Source organism: Mastigoproctus giganteus, chromosome 9 (genome assembly GCF_048544385.1).
Source record: "Mastigoproctus giganteus isolate SK-2022 chromosome 9, ASM4854438v1, whole genome shotgun sequence".
In the NCBI taxonomy this organism is placed as follows: Eukaryota; Metazoa; Arthropoda; class Arachnida; order Uropygi; family Thelyphonidae; genus Mastigoproctus; species Mastigoproctus giganteus.
The window spans coordinates 214455602-214481755 of NC_143583.1; the positions used below are offsets into that span (position 1 = coordinate 214455602).

At 36.5% G+C, this 26154-nt stretch overlaps 1 protein-coding gene across 1 annotated transcript in view; it reads left to right on the forward strand.

Moving 5' to 3' along the window:
• The window catches only part of LOC150081117 (signal peptide peptidase-like 2B), a 172839-nt gene that overhangs the window by 62943 nt on the left and 83742 nt on the right, over positions 1 to 26154 (forward strand). Inside the window, exons 4-7 of the mRNA XM_090381216.1 lie at positions 4258 to 4344; positions 12994 to 13133; positions 19649 to 19824; positions 25677 to 25773. Coding sequence (XP_090237342.1) covers positions 4258 to 4344; positions 12994 to 13133; positions 19649 to 19824; positions 25677 to 25773 — 500 coding nt within the window. The remainder of the gene's footprint in view (positions 1 to 4257; positions 4345 to 12993; positions 13134 to 19648; positions 19825 to 25676; positions 25774 to 26154) is intronic.

Consider the following 26154-nt stretch of genomic DNA (forward strand, 5'->3'; position numbering starts at 1 on the left):
CCGGGGTTCGAGCCCGTCACCACCAAATATGGAGGATGCGGAAAGGTCAGGGAATGACCACCGCATATTCACGAAGCAATATGGCCTTAGTTGCTAATGCTCCTAAAAAAGAAAACCTAACAACAACAACAACAAGGATGACCTACGAAATATTAGGTAGGTGGTCATAATTCAGCGATCACTCAGTGTATATACATATATATATTTTAAATATCTATAAATATTATAAATATAAATAAAGAAAAATTATAAATAATATATATTATAATATACAGTATATTATAATACTGATTCAAAAATTGATTATTTGATTCAAAATTTCCTAATATTAGTGTTATTAAAGTGCATTTCCAGCGGCTTGTCGCTATAGATCTCTGCAATTCTTCTTCCTCTTGCAGATTCCAAACACTAATGTCGGAAGGTTTCTTGTTGCAGATGGGTCACAAATATCCACAAATATTTTTTGGTATCAAGGGATGGGAAGTAATGCTCAATTTTTGTCTTTAACCGCTGTAATGTTTCGCTTATCACATTAATTATTTTAGTATAATTCGTTTTGGCAGGCAAGGGAAACATTTCTAAATTTTTTCATTTACACGTTTTTTTTCCATATACAGTAAACCCCTGCTATTCGCGGAGGTTCCGTTCCTGAGAAATGCCGCGAATACCGAAAACGTGAATACTGAATTATTGCTCCCATAGTAATAAAGGGGTTCCGTTCCAAAGTATGAAATATATAAGAAAAACTAGTCTAAAATTTTGTCAGTGTATGTATTATATGTACCTTCATAATATGACTATGTACATAGACAGTACATAGTGAATTGCAAGCATATGGCATCGAAATGAAAATAAGAAACAATTTAATATTAAATGTAATATTTATTAGAAATTTCAAACAAATCTTTCAAACTGCGCCTTTGCTAGCTAAAAAACTTATCCCGCCAGTGCTATCACCAGTTTCACTAAAGTGTTGATAAAGGAGTTTTGCCTTTTCATGAATGATGAGTGAACTTAACGGAATTTTATTTTGAGCTCGGTCTTCTATCCACAGCTTTAAAGCTTTTATCCATTTTTTTCAATTTAACATCACGAGTTACAGAACAAATTTTTGAAGCAATTAACGCATTTTCATGGACACTACGGCGGATTTTTTCTTCCGATTTTTTGATTGATCGTACCGTTGACTCATTGATTTTATAATGTTTTGCCACTGAGGAGACACTTTCACCAATAGAAATTTTGTCTAATAGCTCAATTTTATTCGCTAATGTCATCACCTTCTTTGATATTTTCACATTTCCCTTGTTATTTGTAGCCATATTTTTGTACAGGTTAGAAAGAACTTGTCCACAGTAGTCACTTTCTTCCGTTAACACACTCGAAAAAGTCTGTTTTACACTGCAAAACGGTAGATTTATCACTTTTGTAAGCATATCAATTTATAAATTGATAAATTTATTCAATTTATAAGCATATAAATTAAAAGCAAACGACAAAACCTTCCATGACAAGCGCATAACACACTGAACAAGGATTAGCGAGAAACATCCAAGCTTGCAATTTTGTCACCCCTCTCCCCCGACCCACTGAGTGCTGTTTTGACCAGAAAAGATGGTTTTAGCCACGCCTATGTTTTTTTATGGCTGAAAATATTCACGGTGCTTTAAAATTCACATTTTTTTTAGGTTTCATTTTATATTAAATCAGCGACTGCGAATAGCGGGGGTTTACTGTACTCAACTTTTCTTTAAAGACAAACAACTTGTCAGTGGGAGTGAGTAAATTTTCCTATGGGCCTTGCATACTGATATTTAATTTATTAACGCTTGCACGAATAAATCTGCTAGGAAAGCTGATTTACAGCACCAAATTTCATCATTTAAATAATTGCAAAATTCTGATTGCTCCAGTGAAAAATATGAGCATTTCCTCATGCAACTAGTACATATACATAAGTACTTCAGTATGCATTACATTTCTTCATTATGTATTAGAGAAATGATCAGGTCCGGTTTCTCGCATAATTTTACAAAAATACGTATTTTTTGTGGTGTAGTTTTGGTATAATTGACCATTTTAACTACTTGACCAAGTACAAGTTTTAAATCGGGTATGACTGTCTTCACTACTAGAACTTCTCTGTGTCTAAAACAGCGTGTGGTAATAATATTTGAATCGTGTCATTTGACTAAGTTTACAAATCCTTTTAGTGCTCCTGTCATCATGGGAGCATCACCGTTGCAAATGCCGACTCATAACTTCCATAATATACCACACTTTTGCAAATAATTATTCATTACTTCGAAAATATCTTGCCTAGTTGTTCTTTCAGTTCTTTACAACAACAACAAAAGAAAAAGAAAAAATGAATAATTGTGTCATTTTCGATAAACCTGACAAATGCTATTAATTGGGCTTTCCCACTAATACCTGTAAAATTATCTACTTGCAATGCAAACACTTGCCCAAAATTATTAATATTTAGAACAAATTGGCCTTCAGCATATAAATAAGACAGTATCAATATCATCAGACATTTCGTCTATACGACTGCTAATTGTACTGTTCAAAAGTGGTACTGTCATTATGTTTTTTTCCAGCTTCCTTCCCCAAAAATACTTTTCACAATTACTCGATATGCTGGTAAAATCAGACTTTCTGCAAATAGGTGAGATGTCTCTTTTTTTTTTTTTTTTTTTTTTTTCCACCAGTTCAGCTACAGAAATGCTGGCTTCTTGAGCTTTTTCAGATATTTTTGACATACTATAAAATTCTGTACTTTTTCTAGTAGAGGCCTGCAAGTCTTAAAATATTCCATAGTTTTGGACGATAAATTATCGTTTTTCATAGAAAAATGACGCTGCAGTTTACTCGGCATCATTGATTCATTTGACAATTTTAAACCACGTACCACACATAAAGGAGAGAATCTTGAGTACCAGTATACAAAAATCCTATTGCGTGGCCAAATAATCATCATCATATTTACAACATGTTTTCTTCTTTTTTGGTGTTGATGGTTGTTAAGTTTCATTTTTGTCATTTTCTCCAAGCTCATTATTATCAATTTGCCTCTTCTGATTTCCTTTCCCTAAAAATTTATCCTTCGCTCATAATTTCTAAAAAAATTAAAAGTTACTTGTACTAATACAGTTAATTGAAAATATCTGTTCTATACGAATTAACTGAATGACGTTTTAGAGATATAAAAACACAAAGGAAATTTCTTACTATGCTGCTTACAAGTTGCACTGACACAACACAAACAGCAGGGTGCCTGGGAGAGTTTCTCAAATGATAAGAATGGCTGAATAAAGGTGAACACATTTATTCAGTCCTGGAATCAAAAAGTGAATAAAGGATTACAGGTGAACAGATCTATTACTAGGAATCAAAACATGACATCACATTGACCAGCTGGAAGGAGCTGGGATCAGTGCAGCATAAATAAACGAATTTTTTATTTGAATTAGTTTTTATTATAAAACTTGGATTTATTAATTTTTTTTTATTTGCATTTTCCGTGGCACACCTGAAGCATACCCGTGGCACACAGGTTGAGAAACACTGCTGTGTACTGTACACATACAACTTAAAAGGAACCCATTGTGGGGTTACACAATGACTCATATACCTTTGATGTAATGTAAATTGCAACAATGCCTGCTTAAGGGTAAAGGCTACTTTTCTAAACAAAAATGCAGACCAGGTCATTTCCACGAAAGAGTACAAATTTCGGTGAATTTCGGAGACGTTGACAAAGTGCGCCTTATTCGTCAATTAAAAGTGTCAACAGACAACTAATACACATTTTTTCTAAAACCCTTTAAACCATTTAAATACATAAAAAAAATTTTTTTTTAATATATGTAAGAAATAGCTTGAAATGTTTGGAAATAACAATTCATCACGATTATTTGTACCCAAACCGAGCACGAATATTGTCCATGTTACCCAGCCTGAGCCTGAACATCCTTCTTGTTACCTACCCCAGATCCATGCAGACCTCTAGCTAACAGTAGTTACAGAAATTCCTAGGTATTGTTTGTTGGAGGACCTTCTGAATTTTCTGCAATCCTTATTACTTATCTTTCTTTTGATCAGTATATAATACATGAGAAATAACTTTATTATCATCCTGCACATTGATGAATATTGGTAATCACTTGAAAATGTACTATTTGCAACTAATAATCATAATGATTAATAATTCACATATTTAATATAAATTAAAAACTATTTTCTTCTATGTAGGTTCATGTTGATGTAAATAGATCAATTGCCGAAGGAATCAATATAACTGTAGCACTAATATCTGAATATTCAGTCCAAAGGCTAAAGGTATGCTTTTTTTTAATCCTTATAATCTCCTTTTTTCTTTCCTTCTTGAAGTATAAGGTTACTCAAAAATATAATAATAAATATGGGAAATTTTATATATTTTATATCAAAATATTTTAATAATGGAATATACAGCTTGATTTCCATCAAAGTATATAGGAATCCTATATACTTTGATGAACCCTGTTAAGAAATTTTCTAAGGAAATGAAGGTTTAAAACTTCTTACAAGAGAAAATGATGTTAATATTTCATACCTAAGGGTATCAAATATTAACTACACAAATAAAAATGAAAAGATACACATACATAAGTTAAGTACTATTTCAGAATTTATAAATATTTTACTCTGCCTATGGGAAAAATTTTTAAACTGAGGATTTCTAATTGCTTAACATTCTGTTCATTAAGCTCATTACCAAATATTGTACTTCAGACAAGCATAAACATGTGGAAAGAATTTTCATTTGAAGCTTACCTTAATAAAACTCATTTTTGTGGCAAAAAACTAATCTTGTGAATTGTAATAAAACTATCAAGAATAAAAATTATCTAATGCAAAACAATATTTATTTGTCATAATTTAATAAGATTTCATAATTATGAAAAGGACATAATAAGAAGAAAGGTAATGAGAAGGATAAAAATCAACAAGAAGAACAAAAAAAATATTAAAAAATTTTTATAATTTTTTCAAGTAGCTATCCAGAGAAGACTGTTTCAAATATTTTGGGGGAGAGCTTCATACAGAATAAATAGATTTCCCTAACATATATCAACACTGACTCAGGAACATCGGGCACACTATGAATGAATTGCTGGAGTGAAGAGAAGCCAACCACTGCATCTTGGAATGTTGGTACAGCAGGCTCATCTTCATGTCGATCAATTCGGCCCTGGAAAGATTGTGCAAGGCTCAAGGGGTAGAATTTTTTTCAGCCTGGACTGTACTTGTTAACAGGAGAGATTGCTTCTACAGGGATGGGATACACTTAAATAGAAAGGGTGCAAGAATATTTGCTGATGCTATCGAGGCAGTGTTATGTGGGTCGGAAAACTGCTAGCATGGGGGGAGACAAAGACGAATAGATTAACAGTAGCCACTGGCAGAGGTGAAAGAGATTCTTGCACTGCTTCTATTGGAATGAGCAGAAGCCTGAAAAACAAGATGCAGGATATTTCAGAGACTGCTGGGAGTCATTGCGGTACAAGTAAACACATGGGTTGTGTTAGGGTAGCTAAGAATAGAAATAGGTGCATGTACACTTGCGTGTACACCAATGCTAGGAGTTTAGTAAATAAATTTGATTAATTTGAGGTATTGCTCAAAACATCAAAGGCAGATATTGTTAGGATATCAGAGACGTGGTGTCACACAGATATAAGGAATGCAGAACTGGAATTTGGGGAGTACAACGTCTACAGAAAGGATAGACTGGATAGGAAGGGAGGAGGGGTTATGCTATTAGTTAAGAAATACATAAAATCCAAGGAAGTGAAGCCAGTGGACATATCGCTGGACAGTGCAGTGTCGAGTCAGTTTGGTGTGACATAAGCATTGGGAGATCAAGATTGAGAGTAGGAGTGTGCTATAGGCCTAATGACTCTGATGCGTATAATAAGAAACTGTACAGGGAAATAGAGTGGGCCAGTAAATCAGAGAGTCTTATAATGGGAGATTTTAATTTCCCAGATATTGACTGGAATTTGGGGGCTGGTTACTCACACACTAGCAAGGCTTTTGTGAATTTATTGGATGATTGTTTTCTACATCAGCATGTTCGGGAGGCAACTAGAGGGAGGAATACTCTTGATTTGATTATCAGCAGTGAGTCTTCATGCATTAAGAATCTGCAGATAAATGAACCACTAGGTGGCAGTGATCACAGTGTGCTGAAGTGGGATTTACTCAAAGAGGTAACTACCATTAGGGGTAAAGGGAAGGGTTATTGCTTTCGTAAAGGCGACTACGATGGACTGAGACAGTATTTAAATTCTATACAGTGGGACCAACTGATGATGTTACCAACAGCAAATGCAAAATGGGAAGCATTCAAAGAACTTATCTTGGAAACTACTAGGCTTTACATACCAACCAAGAAATATTGTTCAAGGTTTAGGCCTAAATGGATGTCAGATGAACTGATGACGCATATGGCAGAGAAGAAACATGCATGGGATACATACAAATAAACACATTACACAGAAGCCTATGATAGATACAAGTTGATATGTAACCAAGTTACAAAGGAGTTTAGGCAGGCGAAGGCAGATTACGAGAAATCTTTGGCAAGGGATGCAAAGAAAAACAGCAAAGAGTTCTTTACTTATGTAAACTCTAGAAGGAAGGGGATGAATCAGATTGGACCACTTGATATCGATGGGTCAACTGTTGATGATCATGCTCAGGTAGCTAACAAACTAAATGAATATTTTGCATCGACATTCACGCATGAGGAATTATTTAGCGAGGGGAAAGCCAGAGGTGTATTCAACTCTAGCAGTAAGCTAGAGAATCTTGTAATAACTGAGAGTAAAGTGGAGGAGAAATTGTTGAAGATAAACACAAGAAAGGCACCCGGGGTGGATGGGATCTATCCAGTTATATTAAAGGAGGCAGCAGAGGAAGTAAGCAAACACTTAGCCATAATTATGAGAGCTTCCTTGGACTCACGGGAAGTACCCACAGACTGGAGATGTGTAAATGTGACCCCAATTCACAAAGGAGGATCAAAGACTGACACAAGTAATTACAGACCTGTGAGCTTAACTTCTGTTTCAGGAAAATTAATGGAGGCACTAGTTAAAGAAGCACTGCAGGATCATTTAGAGAAGACTTCAGTTATAGCTCGGACACAGCATGGTTTTGTTAAGGGGAAGTCTTGCCTGACCAATTTGATTGGATACTATGATGCAGTCACAAAGGAACTGGATGCAGGGAATAACTTTGATATTATATACTTGGATCTTAGAAAGGCTTTTGATACTGTTGCACATGGAAGACTGCTGCGCAAATTGGAGCAGTGTGACATTGGAGGCAAATTGCTGCTGTGGATAAAGGGGTGGCTGAGGGGGAGAAGACAGAGTGGTAATCAGTGGACACTGCTCGTCGTGGAGTCCCTCAGGGCTCAGTGTTGGGTCCATTATTGTTTTCTGTATTCATAAATGATATTGATGATGGTATATCAAGCTTAATGTCCAAGTTTGCAGACGATACAAAGGTAGGCAGGGTTGTCAAGGACACTATGCTGCTGCAACAGGATCTGGAAAGGTTGAGCAGATGGGCTGAGAGGTGGCAAATGAAGTTTAACTTTGACAAAGTAAAGTACTACATATCGGAAACAGCAACCCCAGAGCAACGTATCAACTCTGTGGTACTACACTGACAGTGGTAGAGAATGAAAGGGACCTGGGGGTGGTTGTGCAGGCAGATATGAAGTTCTCTGAGCAGTGCAGACGGGCTGCTCTGAGCAGTGCAGACGGGCTGCAAAAGTAGCTCATAGTGTATTGTCAATGATATATAGGAATTTTTCTAGCAGGGATAAGGAGGTGATTATTCCCTTTTATAAGGCAATGGTCAGGCCACACCTAGAATACTGTATACAGGTCTGGAGGCCTCATTTCAAGAAGGATGTAGAGCTGCTGGAACGAGTACAGAGAAGGGCAACAAGATTAGTGAATGGAACAAAGGGGTGCGCTTACGAAGAAAGGCTTAAGTTTTGCAAATTACAGTGTCTGGAGACTAGGCACCAGCAAGGTGATCTGATAGAGGTGTATAAAGCCTTGAATGGTTTGAGCATGCTCAATGCTGATAGGATTCTTCCTCTCGTTCAGAATAATCACCTGAGAGGGCATAAATTCAAATTGAGGAAAGACAGATGTAGGATAGACGTGCGGAAATTTGCCTTTAGCCAGTGGGTGGTTGGTTGGTGGAACAGACTTCCACCCCTTGTCGTGGAAGTTGATAGCCTAAATAAGTTTAAAGCTCAGCTGGACAGGTATTTTGAACGAACAGAGGGGGTGAAGTGGAAGTGGTTTCTTTTTTTATTTTTTTTATTTTTTCTTTTTTTTTATTTATTTTTTATTTTTTTGGCTGATGCTGCATAAGCTTGCTTTCTTGCATCAAATGCCTCTACTAATGCTAATGCTTGGACTACTATCAGTCATGTTTTGATCTTTATTGCAAATATCTCAATACTTTGCAATTCACATGTGATAACATCATTATCTACATCAACAATAATAATTTACTGTAAATCCCAAATTACTCTGTAGGAAATCTCAGTCATCAAAAGAATCCCTTCCTGTGCTTCATCACCTTCAACACTATCAATATTTTCTTCTATATCATTATAGAAACCAGCATTTTTAAAGGAATTAATTATAACAGTAAGGCTCACTGTATCCCAAATGATGCTGCTAAATAATGTATTGCATCTAACGAAGAAATTTTTAACTTTTCGGTTTTTCCATTCAGTTTTACAAGGGTAAGCAATTTATGTACAAGGTACTTACGAAAATACATCTTTAAAATGTTGATCACTCCCTGATTCATTGGTTGCACAAATGACATGGAATCCTCGGAAGAACTGAGCAATTAAACAGTGTCCACATGGACAATGTTTAAGTGCTCATTGTTTTTCAGATGAGCAGAGCAGTTATTGACAAATAAAAGAATTTTTCTATTCTTTCCTTCCATCTTTGAATCTAGAGCTCTTAAATACTCATTAAAAAGAGCACAGGTCATCCATGCTGTTTTATTGCTCCTGTATTTACATGGAAATGTTTTTGCATTATTGAAACAGCTTGGTTTCCCTATCACAAGCAATGGTGTTTTCTCTGAGCTAGCCATATTAGTCCCCACTAGCACTGTAATTCTCTCCTTACTCAGTTTACCACCATGGCAATTATGAATATTGATGAAAAAAATTACAATATGTCACTTCCATTGTGGATATAATGGAAGCAAAACTTATAAAAGGCTGCTCTTCCAAATTTTAGAAAAATTTTAAATCAAGGCTAATTTTTTAAAGGGTAAAAAGAGTTTGTATAAAAATAGTAAAATATGGTGAGGATTTGAAGGAGGTACAGCCACTCCCCGACTTACTTAATACTCTACTTACAAAAATTCGCCTTTATGTAAGTTTTTGCCACCCGGTACAAACTTAAAAAAATTGTGGGAACGTATTTTGCATCCCGTAGGAATAAATAGGTATTGTAATGTGAACCCAATGACATTTGTTTTTTTCGGTAATTCATTCCAAGACCTTGAAAGCTGAAATTTCTGCTATATAACTAGGCTATTTATCTCTCTAAAAGGTCATCTTTATAATGGAAATTGCGCTGCACTTTCATCATTATCATATGTTCCATTATAAGAATCAATTTTGAACACCTTTTGTGATGTTTTTCTAAAACATATTTCTGGAAGTCACTACCATAAAAACAATTTGCACTTTCCAGTATCCATTATAAACAGGTAGTGAACTTGATCTTATTGTATTTTCAGTAATCCCGATAACTAGGTGTGGGTTTTTACGTTATTATGGTGAAATGTGTTCTCCCTTCACTGAAATCTTCAATCATATAAAAAACATGAATGTTCAGAATCTTCTCTTCATTTCTATTAACTTATTACAATGGTGAAGGGAAAACAACTAAAAGAAAGTGCAAGTGCTGGCAGTGCTAGGAAACGAAACAACATTGATTTAGAAATGAAGACCATTAATTAAGAAGTATGAAGCAGGACAAAGTTTATCATCTATTGCATAGAATTAGGTCTCACTGCTTCAAAACAGTGAATACTATTTTAAGGGATGGTGTGCATATAAAAGAACACGTTAAAGGATCAACGTATTTTATCCATACACCCAAGACTCATTACTTGTTATAATTTTTGTTTAAAATGTAGGATCTGACACAGGTTACTGAAACAACCCAGTTGAAATGACGACTTAATGCACCCTTGTTCTCGAGCAAGAATGTGTGAAGCAGCATAGTTGTTTACAACCATGGAAACACATTAAATGCTCATGTGTTTCCATTTATGACAAAAGTGAATGTGCACATCCTCATATTTCCACTATGTGTTGAACACATGACAAATGAGAAAAACAAGTGTTTGCTAAAAGCAGCTTCTACCCATATGCACAATACTGCATGTGGGTAGAAGTAATCCCAGACAAATGTACCAACTGTATGGTACTGTATGAGGGGAGGGTATCAAAAAAGTCCATAACCTGGCCTAGATAAAACATCAGTAGGAAGATGCCATTTTTAATATGTTATCTATATATTCAATGACTAACAGGTGAAATTTCATTCCCATAGGTAATCGTACACCAGAGGTAGAGCCTGGAATCTGGGAAGGACACTGTGGTTGACAAAGTGGAGTATCGAGCAGTGATCAAGTTCCTGCATTTGTAGGGCAAGAAAGCTCAGGAAATTGATGAAGAAATGAAAGCTGTGATGTGCAGAATTGTCCATCCTATGGCTGTAAAAAAGTGGAAATGGGAGTTCCAGTGCAGTCATACCATTGTCTTTGACTAGCCAAGACAAGGAAGGCCATTGAACATCCACAGACAGTAAGACGGTTGCAAAGGTTGAGCAGCTGCTGTTGAATGACAGATGTGTGACAATTCATTTCATTGCAAATGCGGTGGGAATTAGTTATGGGTCTGCCTACAGCATTTTACATGACCAACTGCACATGTCTAAGGTCTCCGCACGATGGGTTCCAAGATTGCTGACCCCTTTGCTGAAGCAATGTCGAATGCAGTGTTCTTGCCAACCGTTGGATTTATGTAATACAGAAGTTGAGAACATTTTTTTGATCGGTTGGTGACAAATAGCAAATGCTGGGTGTACCAGTGTGATCCGGAGACTATAGACATGTCAAAGCAGTAGAAGCACACCTCCCAAGTATGAAGTTTATACAGAAATCTTTTAAAAAAGTTACACAATGCTTTGAAGATGAAAAGGCATGGAATATTAACCAAAGGTGTCCATCTTCTGTCAAATAATGCACTGGCTCACACAGCCATTGCCCAGTGTAGCTTCAGACTACTGCAGCACCCGCCCTATTCTCCTGACCTAGCACCATCAAACTTGTTCTTTTTTTTTTGAGAAACGAAGAAACCATTGTGTGGATGCTGCTTCACTTCTTCTCAGGAAGTCATCAATGAAGTGGAATCGTGGTTTCATGCAAAAATTGCAGACTTCTATGATCAAGGCATTAAACAGCTGATCCGTAGATGGGAGAAATGTGTTACTATACATGGAGGGGTACATAGAAAAGAATTAAAGTTCCTATGAAGTTTCACCTTTCTAGGGCTATTATTTCTAGGTAAGGGTATGAACTTTTTGATACCTCCTCATACTTAGGGTGGTAGAGAATGAAAAAGACCTGGGAGTAATTGGGCAGTCAGATATGAAGTTTTCTGAGCAGTGCAGACAGGCTGCCAGAGCAGGTCATGGGGTATTGTCAACGATATCCATGAAATTTGTTAATGGGGAAAAAGAGGGGATTATCTTTTTGTATAAGGCAATCATCAGGCCATGCCTCGTACAGGTCTGGAAGCCTTATTTTAGGAAGGATGTAGAATTATTTGAGCAAGTACAGAAAAGGGCAACAAGATTGGTGAGGGGAATGAAGGGATTCTCTTACCAATAAAGACTTAAGTTCTGCAAATTACAGCATCTGGAGACTAGGCACTTGCAAGGGGGATCTGATTGAGGTGTATAAGGCCTTGAATGGGTTGAGTAGGCTCAATTCTGATGACAATTCTTCCTCTAGCTCAGATTATGAACCTGAGGGGACATAAATTCAATTGAGGACAGAAAATTGTAAATAGATGTGTGGGAAATTAGCCTTCATCCAGTGGGTATTTGATTGATGGAACAAACATCCATCTGTCATTGTGGAAGTTGATAGTTTAAATAAATTCAAGGAGGAACTGGACAAACTGAGGTAATGTATGTGAAATGGGTTTTTTTTTTTTTTTTGGCTGATGCTACACAAGCTTGTGTTCTTGCTTCATGTGCTTCTACAACCTATACTAGACTCGTACATAACAAAACATAAAGCTTGTATACGTGCTAAAAAGTTGTCATAAACCCATCGACAATCTTTTAGCTACAACTAAATTGGTCATTCTATAAAAATATAATGTTTGATTAGTCAGATATACTTATCTAGACCATTTGAGGAACTGTCAGGTAATGCCGTCCATGCATAAATTGGTTAATATATTAACAATAAACCAATTTGAATTGCAGCTTACAATAAGTTTTGCCATTACATGTATTTTGTAGAACAGGGAGGTGCTTGTTGATGTTTTTAATTCTATCAGTAACTTATAAGTGATTATTAAGTGAATTTTTTTTTTTATTTTAGTTTTCATGATTAGTGATGTGGGTAAATATTAGAGGAGAGAAAAATTTTTTATAAAGCAGTACACAGCTGCTAATTAATTTCAGGACTCTGTCATTGAAATCTGTGATATTAATTGTGCAAGGGTAGAAGTACTGCATATGGGTAGTTCATTATAATATACAACCAAAAAAGCATATTATGTACATATAAACTGATGAGTGTTACTTTCTCTTTCTGTTTAATCTTATTTTCTAACCTTGGTATATCTAATTCTAGGCAATGGCTCCAGGAATTAGTGTACTTCTGTTTGCACCATCTGCCCTAAATATTGATTTCAGCCTTCTAATTATGTGGATAATGGCCACATTTTCAGTAATTGTTGGTGCTTATTGGTCAGGTCTTATCAGGTATGATCTGTAAGTATGAATTTTATATGCTCTTTTTAATTAACAAGTATATCTGTGACAAGTATGTGTATCTGATAGTTCACTATCTGTTTATTAATTTTATACAAATATAAGTGAATTTATGTGTATTTATTTGATAAAATTCCATCTTCATATATTTTACTGGCCCTATTAATTTCCTGTCAGTATAGTGCATCAAATTTATAAATTTACTAGAAAAACCTAGCCTAATATGCAAACAAATTTATTTACTTGGTAAATAAATCAGCATACGACCTGAACTCACTGTTTAGTTCATATACTAATTCCGATAGTTTATTGTTTATTATATCTGAACAAGTGTATACAGAAAATATATTGTGAAAAAGGAATAGGTGGAATATAACCAGGATATATCTGCCATGCACAAAAGTTGAAGACTATGTCGAACAGATATCTTTTAAGGGCACAGAGAGTTGATATTGTTGTACACATCAGTGCTACTGACATTAAGAGTAGGAGATTTTCTGAGTTAATTAACATGATAACAAGAGAGACTGCTTCTACAGAGACGGGATACACTTAAATAGAAAGGGTGCAGGAATATTTGCTGATGCTATTGAGGCAGTGTTAGGTGGGTCGGAAAACTGCTAGCTTGGGTGGATACACAGACTAATAGAATAACAATGGCTGCAGGCAGAGGTGAAAGTGATTCCTGCACTGCTTTTGTTGGAATAAGCAGTCTGGGAAGCAAGGTGCTAGGGATTTCTAGAACTGCTGGGAGTCATGAAATGAGTAAATACATGGGCTATGTTTGGGTAACTAAGGGTAAAAACAGGTGTGTATACTTGCATGTACACCAATGCTAGGAGTATAGTAAATAAATTGGATGAATTTGAAGTGCTGGTCAAGACATCAAAGGCAGATATTGTTGGGATATCAGAGATGCGGTGCCACATGGATATAAGGAATGCAGAATTTAAATTTCAGGAGTATAATGTGTGACAGGAAGGGTTATGCTGTCAGTTAGGAAACAGAAAAAATCTAAGGCAGTGCATCCAGTTCACATGGGTAGCCAGCACAATGTTGAGTTAGTTTGGTGTGACATAAAACACTGGGAAAGCAAAAATGAGGTTAGGGGTGTATTATAGGTTTAAAGACTCTGATGAGTACAGTGAATACTTGTACAGAGAAATAGTGGGCCGGTATAATGAGATTGTCTTATAATGGGGGATTTTGACTTCCTAGATATTGAATATTTGCTGATGTGGGTTCGTCTCTCACATGAGCAGGACTTATGTGGATTTACTGGATGACTGTTTTCTACAGCAGCATGTGAGAGATGCAACCAGAGGGAGTAATACTCTTGATCTGATTATCAGCAGTGATTATTCATGCATTAAGAATCAGCAGATAAAGGAACCACTAGATGGCAGTGATCACAGTGTATTTATATGGGATTTACTTAAAGATATAACTATCAGGGGTAATGGGAAGGGGTTTTGCTTTTGTAAAATTAACTATGGTGGTCTCAGACAGTTTTTATATTCTGTACTGTGGGACCAATTGATTATGTTACCAACAGCAAATTCTAAATGGGAAGCATTCAAGGAACTAATCTTGGCAGCTACTAGGTTTCTCCTACCATTTAAGAAATACTATTGAAGATTGAGGCCTAAATGGATATTAGATGAGCTAATAAGACTCTTGACAGAGAAGAAAAGTGCATGGGTTGATATAAATTATCAGGCAACACAGAAGCCTATGGTAGATATAAACTAGTCTGTAATCAATTCACAAAGGAGTTTAGGGAGGCAAAGGCTGAAATGAGAAATCTTTGGCAAAGGATGCAAAGAAAAATAGAAGAGACTACTTATGTAAACTCTAGAAGGAAGGGGATGAATCAGATTGGTCCACTTGATAACAGTGGTTCTACTGTTGATGATCCTGCTCAGATTGCTGAAAAACTGAATGAGTATTTTGCATCTACATTTGCACATGAGGAATTCTGTAGGGAAGTGGAGGACAGAAGCTTATTAAACTCTAACAGGGGTCCTAAATGATTTTGTAATAACTGAAAGGAAAGTGGAGGAGAAATTTTTGAAATTGTACATAGTCAACTGGGGTGGATGGGATCTATCCAGTTATATTAAAGGAGTTAGCAAAGGAAGTAATCAAACCCTTAGCCACGATTATGAGAGCATCCTTGAACTCAGTGGAGGTCCCATGGACTGGAAATGTGCAAATGTATCCCCAATTCACAAAGGGAATCGAAGGGTGACACGGGTAATTACAGACCTGCTAGTTTAACTTCTGTTCCCGTGGGGAAATGGAGTCACTGGTTAAAGAAGCATTACAGGATCATCTGGACAAGACTGCAGACACAGCATAGGTTTATTAAGGGGAAGTCTTGTCTGACATTAATATAATCTTTATTGATCTCTTCAGTGTTTCTGCACTAATAACTCTAAAGAAAAGAGATCAGTATATTTATTAATTCTTTGTTAATTTTGCATTACTCGGGCTTTAATCTTAATAAAATGATGTTATTTGCACTGTTTTTACTATTTGTTTATAACAAAATGATGCATGTATTAAGTTTGGAAATGGAAGCCAACAGAATTATCAACTGAACTGATACTGTCTTTTGACTTCCTAATTTTGTGAGATAGAATCTAACCTATAAAATCTAAATTCTTTAAATACTAAATTCAGAACTTAAAAAAAAAAAAAAAAAAAAATCTGTGTAATAATTTACTTATGGAACATATGTTTGGGTAACTAAGAGTAAGAACAGGTATGTATACTTGAACACACCTGTTCTTACAGGTGTGTTCAAGTATACTCTGTCTGGAACATTCTTTGAAATTAAATAATTTGGGGACTAAACCAGCTTTTGACACGTGTTTTCTTTTGCAGTAGGTTTTATTTAAACTAAAATTGAGTGGAATTTTTTTTTTTTTTTTTCCTATTCTAAAAAGTTTCCAATCGATTTTTGAAATCTCAAGAATTGATTTAGCTCCCAGTGAAACTAACTAGCTGTTTACTTTGAAGAGACGATTTCTTAGCTTTCGTCTTCACAATCAACAAATCTCAGGGCCAGAGTTTCAAAGTTGGCATTTTTGCTCATGAACAATTTTATATATCAGTTTCCAAGTACAGATAAATTTTGCAATAATTTTAATTTTTTTAAAGGACAATATTGCGTATGTGTAAAAATTATGAAATTGCATTTTTACCGAAGTTTGTCTCACTGACACCTCAGCTAGCAGCGAAGGGAGCTGAGGGAAAGGTTTTTGTAATTACTTCGATATTAATCGTTAACTACTTTTCTGAAACAGTTCTGGAGAAATATTAAACATGGATATTCTGGTAATGATATAAAAATAACTGCCAGCTGTTGATATATAATCATTATCTCATAAGGCCACATAAGAATGATACCATAAATTATAAATTTAAATATAAGTTTAAATTTCTTAAAAAATATATGGGTGAGTGGATTCCGCAAGTGGAAATTAGAATTTAGTTGTATTTCTTGAATATGCTGGTCAGAATTATGAACTGACCAGTTATAATTGGTGAAAGCTATTAATTTTACTTATTTAAGTTTTGTGTAGAGTAGGGATAGCCTACCTTTTCCCATAGTAATGTCACAATGCCACCTTGGAGAAGATCTAGAAGCTACTGAGGTCAATTCCCCCCCCAACACACACTGACCCATGTTTCTGCCAGTAACTGTTTTTTTCCAACTATATAAAGGAATTTTATGATAAGCACTTGTAATAAAAAAAAAATACATTAAAATCTGTTATAGGTTAAGGGATAAATGTTCATCCTCACAGCACAGAATCAATATGAGAAGCTTGCTAGTGTCCCTACTTACCTATACTAAATTAAACATGAAAGGCAGTAAATAAGAGCTGGTAAATAAGTTTCTCATTGCACAGAAACCTGGTTTAAAATTTCTGGCAATAAATGCAGAAAAGCTTAGAAAATGCAGCACTTTCCAGACTTCTTTGACGCTAAAAAATTAAGTGCCAAAAATAATTTAGCACTGCATAATTTTGTAATTATTCAATATGCACCTTTGTTGTTCCTTAGCTGTAAGTGCAACAGTACATGACTTCCTTTGTTCCAGGCCAAAAACAAGACCACAAGAATAAGAAAGATGGATAATGTATATTACTAGGCACAAGCTTAACCAAAGCTACTTGAAATTGACTAGGTCGGTTATTAGTCGGTCGGCTTTCAAAGAGGAAACATCATATCCAGAGCTCACCAACCTTCATGTGTGGAGCATGTGAAGAAATGCCATAAATGTTTTACACTGCCCTATCATTAATATTCAGACACCTGCCTTTAGACAAAAAAAAAAAAAAAAAAAAAGAGCTTTTATTGTGTCATTTAATATTTTGTGCTGAAACCTTTTGCTTTTATGACCACCTTCAATCTTCATGGCATACTCTCAACCAGCTTTTTATAAATGTCAGGTCATGTGTTTCTCCACTCGGCCTTTAACGCAGCCACCAGTTAGGCCTTGTTCTTTGAGTGATCTCGATGTGCACATACCCGATGATCCAGTACATCCCAACGATGCTCGATAGGGTTCAGATCAGGACTCTGGGCTGGCCAATCCAACTTTTCCACGCCCATGTCCTCAAATCACTGTTATTACCTGAGTAGTATGGCATGGTGCATTGCCTTGCTGATATGGGCCTTCCCCAAAGTATTGCCATAATGTTGGAAGTGCATAATTGTCCAGGATGTCATGGTAGTGCACAGCATTCATGGGTTTGTCGATAATGACTAATGGGCCCAAGCAAACCATGAAAAGCAGCGGCATACCATGACACTGTCTCTACCAAACTTCATTGTTGGGATGATACAATCAGGAAGGAACTGTTCCCCTGGCATTTGCCACATCCAGGAATGGCCACCAGACTAGGTGAGTGTGAACCTCACCTCATCTGTTTTTTCTACTGCTCTGAAGTCCAGTATTCACGCTTCTTACACCATTTTAATTGCTGTCTAGGTGATCAGTGGCTTGTGAACAGCTGCACGACCATTGTAACCCATATCATGTAGTGTCCTTTGTATTGCACTAGTGCTGACATTAGTTCCAATACCCTCACAGAGGGTTTGGGTGACTTCAGATGATGGCAAATTACGATTTGCCCGCACAGTTCTTTGCAGAATTTTCTTGTCCCGTTCTGTTAGTTTTCATGTTTACCAGTCCGTTTTTTTTGGCAGATTCAGTCCCATTCCTTTTCCATTTGCATATCACATCATTAACTGTTGACCTAGGGATCCCCAGAGTGAGTGCTATGTCTCTTACGAATGCTTGCTTATGTGGCATCCTACTATCATTCCACGTTGTAAGTCTGTTAATTCTGTTGAATGTGTCATCTTGCATGCCCACTTTTGCAATTGTCTGTTTAAAGCCCAGTGTGCATATTTATAGCAGGTTCTGTGACACGTTGCATGCATAGGACCATGGAGGGGATGTCTGGATAATAAATTTCCCATCCATGGAGGTGATGTCTGGATAATAATGGTAGAGCAGTGTATGTATTAATCAGTAATTGTGTTATAATCAATCAGTGATATCAGTATGCTGTGAAAAGAAATTAGGATGAAAGCTTCTGATCTGATGCTAAGATTTTTACTTATACTTTTTGGAAAGCTCTGAGCTATGACATCGTTGTAAGCTTCAGAAAGCTCTGCTACATGTTTAGCTTCATTTCTGATTTTTTAATCGATTGCATAATCTGTTATGCATTATCAAAACCATTCTTGAATATGTTGTTTAAAATATTGTCCTTGAGTTTTGCATCCACAAAGATAAATCATATACCACAAAAAATCAAGTTTGATATTAATCAGAATTTAATGAGTTAATTTTTAAATTCAAAATTAAGTAATTTCATTTGCATTTGACTAACTGACATTGCAAATCAGGACATTATAAATAGAAGGATAGCATTTGCCCCAGTACTGTAATGGATGCAAGAGTTTTAGGTGTGCTTTAATTACTTCACATATATACGGTCAAATCTGATGTTGGCATTCCTCTTCCCCCCTTTCCTAACTCTTCCTCAAATATTTTGATATAAAATTGAACGAGAGACAAATAAAATTATATCACTGCAAAGAGAATTTACTGATTAAAAAATGAAATTAACTACTAAATGTTAAACTTGCTACTTATATCTTTAATTTAGTAATCAACTATTTTTTAAAACATTTAACTTCATTGAATGATATTTTAGAATGTATGTTGGTAAATGTTAGGAGTTAATATTATAGTTATATATTTAAAGTACTGCTATAGTTATACATTTAAACTATTTACATATGGATTTTATAACTAATGGTATACTAGTTAAGTCACCCCCCCCCCATTTTTTTTTTTGTTCTCACATCACTAACATGAGCTGTGTGAGTCACAAATGGAAAGTGTGTCATATCTTTGCTGCTCCTAATGTAGAGTCTTGTAATAAAAGCATAAATTTCAAAAGTTACAGTTAAGTTTTGTTTTTCAGATATTCAAAAGAAATTGGGAAACCCTGTATCCAGAGCAGCAATCAACCACTTAATTCTGATGTGCAACATGATGGAGAGGAAAGTGTATTGATTGTCACACCAATTCTAGTAGCAGTGTTTGTACTTTGTATGGGAGGCATGTTACTTTTGTTGTATTTCTTCTTTGATTATTTAGGTATGTGATTTGTTTCATAAAAAAAAGTAATATATATTTATATCTGCCTATGGTTAATTTGAGTTTATTCCTAAGTTGCCTTGTGAGCCTTCTATCAAACTTTTAATTCATGTATCTTATTTCTTTAACAAAAAGTCACCTGGCAAATGATGTAAGAGAGCAAGTTTATATAGCACCAGCCAAAAAAAAAAAAAAAAAAAAAAAACACAAATACACACTTCTCCCTTCCTTATCCACCCAAAATTTGTCTAGTTCTTCCTTGAATTTATTCAAACCATTCCACTTCAACAACCAATTAGCATTAGGATTAATTAAGGCAATAGATAGATAAATTATTATCTCTTATAACTAATTAGATTTTATAAATGTAACTTAATAAATATAACAATAACTAGGTAGGAGGTAAACTCGATACTGAAATATATATAGTGTTATTACTGCATTGGGATATAAGTTAGTGTAATATTTTGAAATGTATTGAAATTGAATCAAAATAATTCCTCAGTCCAGAGAGGCAAAGGGTAGTGGGAGTACTGTGGCTCAGGGGAGAACTGAGGGGGGTTGGTTGTCCTCTGAACCTCTCAATCACAGTCTTTTGAAATGTACTGCTTGTTTGACGTTTCAGGATATATCAGGAACAGAACATGATATTGTCAAGGGGGATTCTTTGTGTGTGTGCTCGATGTAAGACATATGAAGAAGTTATGGCCCTTTATGAGAGCTTGAAGAACAGAGTAGATGCCCTTGTAGGATTTAAATTGGAAGGCCCATCAAGCACTCAGCTACCCACATCAATGCGAGAGCTTGCACTTGAGCATCAGACAACACAGCAGCAAGGCAAAATGTACTGGTCCCAATGGAACTAGTTGTAGGTGATTCTATTGTCAGGGAAATGGAGAATATATTCAGTAAAAGGATAGGTGGAACAGGACCAGGGTATGTCTGCCAGAGGCAAAAGTTCATGAAGTTGTAGAGCAGCAGATGTCATCTTTTAAGTGCACAAAATATGATATTGTTGTACACATTGGCACTAATGACATTAAGAGTAGGAAAACAGTGGAATTACTAAAGTACAGGTCAGTGTTGGAAAAAAGCAGTGGTTTAGAGTTGAATTTGAAAGTGTCTGCAATTCTGAACAGACACGATAGGAGGGAGTATATGATGAGAGCCTTGTCAATCAGTTCGACCCTGGAGGGATTGTGCAAGGCTCATGGCATAGAATTTTTCTCAGCCTGGTCTGTGCTTGTTAACAGGAGAGACTGCTGCTACAGGGATGAGATACACTTAAATAGAAAGGGTGCAAGAATATTTGCTGATGCTATCGAGGCAGTGTTGGTGGGTCGGAAAACTGCGAGATTGGGGGATATACAGACTAATAGATTAGCAGTAGCCGCTGGCAGAAGTGAAAGTGATTCTTTCACTGCTTCTATTGGAATGAGCAGCAGCCTGGAAAACAAAGTGCTGGGGATTTCAGGGACTGCTGGGAGTCATCATGGAACAAGTAAATACATGGGCTGTGTTAGGGTAGATAAGAATAAGAACAGGTGCGTGTATACTTTCATGTAAACCAATGTTAGGAGTTTAGTAAGTGAATTTGAGGTGCTGGTCAAAACATCCAAGGCGGATATTGTTGGGATATCAGAGACACGGTGTCACACAGATATAAGGAATGCAGAATTGGAATTTGAGGAGTACAATGTCTGCACAAAGGATAGACAGGATGGGGAAGGGATGAGGGCTTATGCTGTTAGTTAAGAAACACAAAATATAAAGAAGTGCCTCCAGTTTACATGGGTGGACAATGCTGAGTCAGTTTGGTGTGACATATGCACTGGGAAAGCATAATTGAGAGTAGAAGTGTGGTATAGGCCTAATGACTCATGAGTATAATAAACAACTGTACAGAGAAAGAGAGTGGGCCAGTAAATCAGACTGTTTTATAATAGGGGATTTTAACTTCCCAGATATCAACTGGAACTAGTGTGCTTTACTAGTGTGCGAGTGGGTTGATCACTCGCACGCTAGCAAAGCTTTTGTGGATATATTGGATGATTTTTTTTCTATAGTAGCACATTCGAGAGGCAACCAGAGGGAGTCAAGTTATCAATAGTGATTAGCATTGGGATTAGTTCAAGCATATGATGCAAGAAAGCAAGCTTATACAGCATCAGCTAAAAAAAAACTTCCCATTTCACCCATCCGGTCACTCCAAATGTCTATCTAGTTTAGCCTTAAATTTGTTTAAGCTATCAACTTCCACAACAGATGGAAGTCTATTCCAGCAATCAACTACCTGCTGGCTAAAGGCAAACTTCCGCATATCTATTCTACAACTCTCTTTTCTCAACTTGAACTATGTCCCCTCAGGTTCTTAATCTGAGCAAGCAAAGGTATCCCATCAGCATTGAGCCTGCTCAAACCATTCAAGGCATTGTATACCTCAATCGGATCCCTCGCAGGTGCCTAGTCTCCAGATGCTGCAACTTGCAGAATTTAAGTCTTTGTTCATAAGAGCACCTCTTTGTTCGCCTCACCACTTTTGTTGCCCTTCTCTGTATTCGTTCTAGCAACTCTACATTCTTCTTAAAATAAGGCCTCCAGACCTGTATGCAGTTCTAATGGTATGGCCTTACCATTGCCTTATACAAAGGCATAATCACCTCCTTGTCTCTGCTAGCAAAATTCCTATATATCATTGACAAAACACCATGACCTGCTCTGAAAGCACGTCTGCACTGATCAGAGAACTTCATATCCAACTGCACAATAACCTCCAAGGTCTTTTTCTTTCTCCACCTCCCTGAGTGGAGTACCACACAGTTGATACGTTTCTTTCGAGTTACTGCTACCCATATGCAATACTTTGCATTTGTCAATATTAAACTTCAGTTGCCACTTCACAGCCCATCTACATAACTTTTCTAGATCCTGTTGCAGTTGCATACTGTCTTTACTATCATTAACAACCATGCCAACCTTTGTATCGTCTGCAAACTTGTCTTGTATTGAGGGATTTTAACTTTCCAGATATTGACTGGAACTTGTGGGTTGGTCACTCACATGCTAGCAAGACTTTTGTGGATTTATTCGAGGATTGTTTTCTACAGCAACGTGTTGAGGTGCAACCAGAGGGAGTAATATTCTTGATCAGATTATCAGCAGTGATTATTCATGCATTAAGAATTTGCAGATAAAGAAACAACTAGGTGACAGTGATCACAGTGTATGGATGTGGGATTTACTTAAAGATGTAACTACCATCAAAGGAAAAAGGGAAGGGTTTTTGTTTTCTTAAAGGTGACTACAGTGGTCTCAGACAGTTTTTAAATTCTATTTTGTAGGATCAACTGATGATGTTACCAAGGATGAATTCTAAATTGGAAGCCTTCGGGGACTTAATCTTGGAGGCTACTAGGGTTTTCATACCAACTAAGAAATATTGTTCGAGGTTTAGGCCTAAGTGGATTAAAGAGGCTTGTATCAGAGAAGAAAAATTCATGGGATGCAGATAAATTATCAGGTGACACAGAAGCCTACGGAAGATATAAGCTAGTCTGTAATCAAGTCACAAAGGAGGTTAGGCAGGCAAAGGCAAATTATGAGAAATCTTTGGCAAAGGAAGCAAAGAAAAACAGCCAAGAGTGCTTTACTTATATTAATTCTAGAAGGAAGGGGATGAATCAGATTGGTCTACTTGATTTCAGTGGTTCGAACGTTGATGATCCTGCTCAGATAGCTGAGAAACTGAACGAGTACTTTGCATTTACATTCACACGAGGAGTTACTAAGGGAAGGGAATGCCAGAAATTTATCAATCTCTAACAGGGAGCTAAGTGATTTTGTAATAACGAAGAACAAAGTGGAGGAGAAATTGTTGAAGATAAACATAAAAAGAGTACCTGGGGCAGATGAAATCTATCTCGTTATACTGAAGGAGGCAGGAAAGGAAATAAGCAAACACTTAGCCATAATTATGAGCATCCTTAGAGTCAGGAGAGGTCTCCAAGTAATGGAGATGTGCAAGTGTATCCCCAATTCACAAAGGGGGTGCATTTTAAACATAAAAAAGGCACCTGGGGCAGATGGAATCGATCTAGTTATATTGAAGGAGTCAGGAAGGGAAGTAAGCAAACCCTTAGTCTTAATTATGCAAGCATCCTTAGAATCAGGGTAGGTCCTCATGTATTAGATATGTGCAAATGTATTCCCAATTCACCAAGGGTTTATTAGTTGAACTTCTGTTCCAGGAAAAATAATGGAATCACTGGTAAAAGAGGTGATACAGGATTACCTAGACAAGACTGCAGTAATATTTCAGACACAGCATGGGTTTGTTAAGGGGATATCTTGTCTGACCAATTTGATTGGATACTACGACGGTGATCACAAAGGAACTGGATGCAAAAAATAATTTTGATATATACTTGGATTTCAGGAACGCTCTCTGTTGCACATAGCAGACTGCTGTACAAATTGGAGCAGTATGGCATTAAGGACAGGTTGCTGCAATGCATAAAGAGATGGTTGAGTGGGAGAAGACAGAGAGTGGTACTCAATGGACGCTGCTCTTCATGGACTAATGTTATCAGTGGAGTTCCCCAGGGTTCGGTGTTGGGCCCACTGTTGTTTTGTATATATCAATGATATTGATGAAGATGCATCAGGCTTAATGTCCAAGGTTGCAGATGATACAAAGGTTGGCAGGGCTGTTAATGACAGTGCACTACTGCAACAAGATCTAGAAAAGTTGGGCAGATGGGCTGAGAAGTGGCAACTGAAGTTTAATATTGACAAATGCAAAGTACTGCATATGGGTAGCAGTAACCCAAGAGAAATGTACCAACTGTGTGGTACTACACTCAGGGAGGTGGAGAATGAAAGAGACCTGGAGTAATTGTGTGTGCGGGTGGCTCGAGGAGGTCATCTGTTGTGCATTTTGCCAATTGTGAAGTTTGGAGGAGATGGAGGTTATGATGTTGTGACTGTTTCTCATGATATGGTTGTTGTTGGGCACATAAGTGACTTAGGCCATATTGCACCATTGTGTATTATTTATGTGACAAGGATGTGTTCATGAGCCAATTTGCATATCATGCAATCTAAAAACCCAGGAATAACTCGCATGTAAAAACCCTACTCCCTTACTCCCTCTGGATTAAAATTAACTCTTTGACAGGACCTGAATCCAGACCTCTACAAGCGTTGACGATAGCAAAACCACTATACTGTCATGGAGGACCCATGGTCTGGCTTAGGCCCTTTGGTCGTTGTGCAGGGAACTCACTGATGCCTGCCTTAACATTTTGGACAATTCCATGCTCTATATTATGAAGCAGTTCTTCAATATGGATCCATATTTGTTTCAACAGGACAATGCTCCATGCGATACTGCCAGTGCTGTTCAAGAATGGTTCATGGATATGGATGTGCAGAACTTAATTGGCCAGTGTAGGTCCCAATTTGAAAATCCAATGGGATGAACTGGAACATCTGACGAGGGCCAGACCAACAAGTTCTATGTCAGTAGCTAAGCTGGTTGCTGTTGTGTAGGAGGAACTGAGGATTATACCTGCTGCAATCTATCATTCATTTAGTAGAAGGCCCACCCAGGAGGGTGGATAGTGTTATAGAAGATAGAGGACCAATGTGTTACTGAAGTGATTTAGAGTGATGTCAATGTGAATCTGACATTGCTGAATACTTTTTTGGGGGGTAGTGTATCATCCTCAGTTGCCATTATATATAATCAATAATGATAGTAGATTAAAATACACATTTCAACATTGTGTTTTTAAAAAACCTAAATAATAGTTATTTCATTTTTCTTTCTTTTTTTTTTTTTTTTTTTTCAGTGTATGTCATAATTGGGTTGTTTGTTCTTGCTTCAATTATATCTGTATATAACTGCTTAGAGCCTCTTGTATTGCACATTCCTTTAGGTACTTACAGGTAAGATCTTTTGATAGCATAATTGTATTACAGTGTTGTGTAATTTCATATTTTGTATATCTTTGTTCATGATGCACCTTTCTCCATATTGTATCATTCAGACATTGTGCTGGTTAATATTTTTATTAGTAAGAAGAATATTCTTTTATTAATACATTTTAAGTCTAGGACAAAAGTCTGAAGCTATGAAATATATGAAAAAGTGATTTCTCTTTGTATAGATAGCTGTGAGCACACTGGGTTTTCTACTTAGTGCATTGAACTCGTATTGTGGAGGAACTTTGTCATGAGTTGCCTTGCCATTGTAATACTCTAAATAAAAGGGCACTACTTCAATGGCAAAGTATTTTGCTTTTTATTTACAGTGCATGCCACTTTCCA